Genomic DNA, 5,444 nt, shown 5'->3' with positions numbered 1-5,444 from the left:
GTAAAAAAACTTCCAACCAAACACAGATTATGTTCTTACCATCAAGTTTCATAATAGGTCGATTCACTTTAATTTTTAATCTAACGACATAAAACGTGAATTTCTGAGCATAAATTTGGTATGTTACGTGTTTGCAAGACGGAGACAACACATGCGAGTAACTTCTTAACGACAGTATTGTAGCTGAATAATACTTGAAATCTCAAAATATGGTGCTATAATTCATACGTAACGATTAGGAGTCTGGCCAATTTATTTGTTATCATATTTTATTCACTTTGAAGTTTGATGTATGTCTTAAAAGGTACGGTATTTTGTTAATTGTTTCTATACAATAGTACGGATGTAATGGATGTTGTACGCCGTAGAGATTGTAAATGAACATAAAAAATACTATTGGCCCAATGCCCAAACAAACAGAGAGATGTTCATTTCTTTCTATCAAATACAATATTGCAAATAATGATCTTTTTATGAAAACTGTACAAATCGCACCCTATAAAAAAAAAATAACATATGTTCAAAAAAAACAAATTTGCTGTTGCCCAAAAATTATGTCACTCACGCTGTGGTGGTACATATTAATATATTATAATAGTAGGTATACTAACTATAGACTATAGTATTATAATACTGGCAATATTATGTCGAGAAAAATGTAATGGGCGCTCAAACATCTTCGGCGAACACTCAACGTGAAACAAAACGTGTCGCCCAGATATACATGAAATATGCCAATTGATTATTGTTCAGCGCCAGCATAAGAAAAATCGAAATATCAACGTAATAAATTATTTTGAGTTATGACTTATGAGTTATGACGTACTTACATAATAATATAATATTGTTACATGGAATTTGAACGACAGAAATATCATAATACCATCGAAGATAGTGGTCGTCGCATGATCGGTTGACAGAAACTGATATTGACAATTATTGACATAATGATTAATGATAAATGGGTAATAATTAATAAATAACAATATGATATAGGTACCCATATCTTTTAGGTACATACAGAGTACAGAATAGAAAAATTAAATCAACCATAAACAAAACATTCGCGTAATAGGTACAACATTATAATATTATTTAAATTAATAGCATTTATAAATTAAAAATAACATAATGATAATATAGCTATATATATAGGTATCTCGGGCTCGCAAGTCGTAATGATTTTAAAAAACGGTCGACAACGTTTGTTTATATAAAGCATAATATAATATTACAACATTCGCATATAAGAAGGTATACAGAGTGTATAGATAGGAACATGATCGTATTTTATGCTTATTTTAACACTACGAAATCGGAAATACGGTCTTGTACAAAATTATTATTGTGGTTAAATGACTGGGAAAAAATAAATAGTAAATACGATCAACAGAAAACGATAATAAATAATAATAACTATAATAATAACAATAAAGAGAATCGGAGATTTCCTCAGGTCCGCCACGGGACGTCGGCACTTCATCAATTCAGTCATCGTCTCGCGTCGGTGAAACTGGTTCGATTTTCATCGGAGGCGGCGGCGTCGTTGTCGTCGTCGCAGCGGACATCAACAGCGCCGGATTGGCGACGGCGATTATGTTGCCGCCGCTCGAAGATATTATCTGCAAAGTGGAAACGACAATATTCATTGTTTTATTCGGTGGTACGGACGTTGGAATATTTCGAAAACCATATCGGCTTGCGATTTTTGTGTGTTGGCTATTGGCTATTGGCTATTTCATAGGCGCAAATAGGGTGGGGGGCTTTAAGGGCTAAGCCCCCCCAAACATTTCCTACATTTTGTTTTAAGCTTATTCAATATTATCAAAGTAAGGCCCTATAGTAGCCCGCCCCCCCCCCCAAATCTCAAACGCTATTTTCGCCTATGAGCTATTTGCACTTAGGTACATATTATTATTAATATTATAGTGTTTAATTTTTCTACTTATCACGTTATCATCGTGTTACGGTAGGCATACGAGTAGGTGCCTATATTGACTTATTGAGTTTTGGTTTTATAGGGGGCTCAATAAAAATAATAATATTATTGTCTTATTTGAGACATTCTATATTTATAAACATTAATATAACAGTGTACGCGTGGGAGCCGGGCCCCGGGGGGTCTATATTAATAGTTAATAGATCCCTATATTTTATACTTTAGTATTGTACCTACCTATAATATATGTGTACATAATATTATACAAGTAGGTACTAACTTTTAAATTTGTTTCTTTTTCAGTTATATTTATAGATAAGGCAAATATTTTGGTAGGTACCCACCTAACTGATAGATAAGTATAGCTGGGCTCGGAAGTTGATGGACTCACAAAGTAAAAATATTAAATACTTAATGGCTAATGACTTAAAATAAAATGCAAATATGACCTAAAGGTGTTAAAAAATTACCACAAGAAAATTGTAAATCCATTTATCAATTTTATTTTATTGAATAAGGTGAGTTTAAAAAGTACAAATATATTAATTAATAAATAGTTTTAAAATGTATTGAAATAGCTAGAAAAGCATCAACTAAGACGTTCCAAAAAATTGAAAAAGTCGCTGGTTTCCGATAAGTGATAACTTTGACCTATGCACTCATTGCACTCGTTATGTTTACCCCTAAGTCCACCGTACACGCATGGTGCTCTTATTATATGTTATTACGCGTTAGTTAGGTATTATTCAGGACTGGATAATTTTTTACCTGGACTTTGTCGTTGAAAAACCGATCAACCAGATGTCTGTTGCCGTTTATGTGGGCGGACGGACTGTGACTGCGGCGACGGCGCTGAGGTTCTCCGTCGTCTTCGTCCGTGTCGTCTGTATCGCCGCGAGACAAGTTACTCTGAAAACAGAGAAGCCTATTGAACGTACGAAGAATAAGGAGATAAACAATGTTTTAGTTGGGTTAAAAATGCAGTTACAACATAATATTGCAATGATGTTGTAGTGTACATTGATATAGGTACGCATTTAGTTAGTAGGTATTTTAATATTATTAGTTATAGTTATTGTATTACATAAAGCTGCTGCAGTCCAAGCCACGTGTGTGTTGACGTGTCCGAGAAATTTGTTATTCAAAACAATATAATAATATATATATATATACACTATATATTATTTGCATACATACCTGGGGTTTGGAAAAACACAAACAAAACAAAAGCGAAACAAGCTAAAACAAACATAAACTGAAAAGGTTTTGGTTAGTAACGACGCACAAGTATGAATCATAAATTAATAGTAAATTACATTAATGTACCTACATAATATATAATACATATATAGTATATACACACATACATGCGTGTTAAATAATAACACAATTTGCACATCTAATGAGATATTTACATAATATACAAAATAAATATTTAAAAAAAAATTTAAAACAAACGACTCTAGCTACGTTCAAAATACACAACAGTAGTATGCATTTTTCATTTTTGGTATAGTGTTATATGCTACGCTGTTTAGAATCGAAACGAATTACCACTTCAAAGTTCAGATTTTTCATCCAAAACGTCGTACCTAGGTTGGTACTGTATGGCTCATGAGGATCAATTTTAATTTTAAAGTATAACTTTGTAAGTACCTACATACTTGATATAATATTTATTTTTTATTGTGGATTTTCAATATTTTAAAAATTAAAGCACATGGGATATGAATGACTTATAACTTTAAAACGAAATAGGCATCAAATAAATAAATAAATAAATATAAATTGGAACACAATTTAGCAAGTCTGAAAGCGTAGGCTATACTTTTATTTTCGAAACATTATTCCTTTGAAACACTGTACCTACTGAAAATCGTTTCTTGATGTTACTAAAGTTTAATATAACAGTACCTCTACTTCGTTTTAATATTATATACAAAATTAACGTCAAACATTTTATTATATTAAATTTGTTAGATTTTTTTGTGAATATTTATTTTCATCTGTTAGGATTTACTGAGAATCGTATTTTCTTTTGTTAAGTTATAATGTTAAAATATTTCAGAACAAAATAAATTGTGATTCCAAGTAAATCACATTTTTAGAAACGAAAATATTAAATATTAATTATTTTATGAAAAGAAAATATAAAAAAAAAATATGTTCAACAATATTGATATTGAAACATGTTATTGTTTGAAGATATTTAAAATTAATGTATTTCAGTAATAATAAGGTATTATCACCAGTAGCTACATAGTTTTAAAATATTTTAAAGCAATGATTGTTTTTTTTTAAATTTAATTACTGTTTTTTTTTTTTATATAATATTAATGTTTACGTTTTTGTCAGTTGTATCAAATGTATTATATTTTTTTTAGCGAATATTGGAGATAAATAAACTAAAAATGTTCACATGCCGCGGAATTCCCAACCATTTATAAACCATGCATTATTTGGCGTTATTCACACTGTATTAGTAAAAATATTAAAGATGATGATATTATTACAATGGATCCAAATTCCAAATATGCACGTATGTGCCAATGTGCGTATTTTTCAAGATGAATGCACCATTTTAATTGTCTCCTGACAGAATATCTATTATTTTGTGTTAGTTTTGGGGGACGAAAAACCTAAAAGGGGATCGGTGCCGCTACCTTTACCACAATCGCCATCACCGCTGTGAACACGTTTTACCTGATTACCGGTATTCTGTGATGGTTTTCCGTCGTGGTGGTAGTCGACGCTGCAACGAGTCATCGAATCCCTTGAGTCGCTAATGTCCTGAAATTTGGTTAAGAAATTTAGTTTAGGCACGATAATTGCAGGATAATAATAAATCAAAAACACATTATAGAGTATAATATAGGTAGGTACAGGAACTCTCGTAACTCTAAACCCATAACGGAAAATTGGGGGGAGGGATAGTTGTATAGCGTACGCGAATATAGAATGATACGACAGACCAGATAACTGTCAGTCATGATGTGCAGTGATGTACCTACCTATACTACTTAAAAATGACAAACGGATGATCGTTATTTTTTTTCTCTACGATTATTTTCTTAATAAAGCAAACCACACCTGTAATGGAGAACTAGTGTTACTGTACGACATTTGAGAGTCCGTGTCGTCCGTGTCGAAACCAGCCGATGACGACGTCCTTCCGCCGCTCCTGTCCCTTCGCATCGATCTGCGTGAATCAAACGTTCGATGTTAATGTTTAGTTTTGCTTAATATTTAAGGGGATTCGATTCCGTGATTTTCTGGTTTTGTCTAACACACGCGTGACATAGTATTTTAGACGTGTTTTTTGCCAAACATTCCAATTGATCTAATGAAGCGATAAGAATTCTAAAAACAGATTTGAATATGTCGTCAAGTTTACTTGAAATCGACTTTCCCACAAGTTTGATATAATCCCCCCAAATTCCTAAAAATGTCATGTTAAAAAAGAGTATTTAAAAATTGTATTTTAATTTTTGGAGACGTTAAAATC

The 5,444-nt window shown here is 31.9% G+C and overlaps 1 protein-coding gene across 1 annotated transcript in view; it reads right to left on the bottom strand.

Moving 5' to 3' along the window:
• Positions 1 to 1,098: 1,098 nt before the first annotated feature.
• LOC100571775 (NGFI-A-binding protein homolog) overlaps positions 1,099 to 5,444 on the bottom strand; it is a 29,485-nt gene continuing 25,139 nt past the window's right edge. The window contains exons 10-13 of the mRNA XM_003244879.4: positions 5,030 to 5,138; positions 4,643 to 4,729; positions 2,708 to 2,848; positions 1,099 to 1,622 (exon numbers count right to left, since the gene is read on the bottom strand). Coding sequence (XP_003244927.1) covers positions 1,488 to 1,622; positions 2,708 to 2,848; positions 4,643 to 4,729; positions 5,030 to 5,138 — 472 coding nt within the window. The 3' untranslated portion in view covers positions 1,099 to 1,487. The remainder of the gene's footprint in view (positions 1,623 to 2,707; positions 2,849 to 4,642; positions 4,730 to 5,029; positions 5,139 to 5,444) is intronic.

This window comes from Acyrthosiphon pisum, chromosome A1 (assembly GCF_005508785.2).
Source record: "Acyrthosiphon pisum isolate AL4f chromosome A1, pea_aphid_22Mar2018_4r6ur, whole genome shotgun sequence".
In the NCBI taxonomy this organism is placed as follows: Eukaryota; Metazoa; Arthropoda; class Insecta; order Hemiptera; family Aphididae; genus Acyrthosiphon; species Acyrthosiphon pisum.
This window is presented reverse-complemented; position numbering and strand designations above follow the sequence as displayed.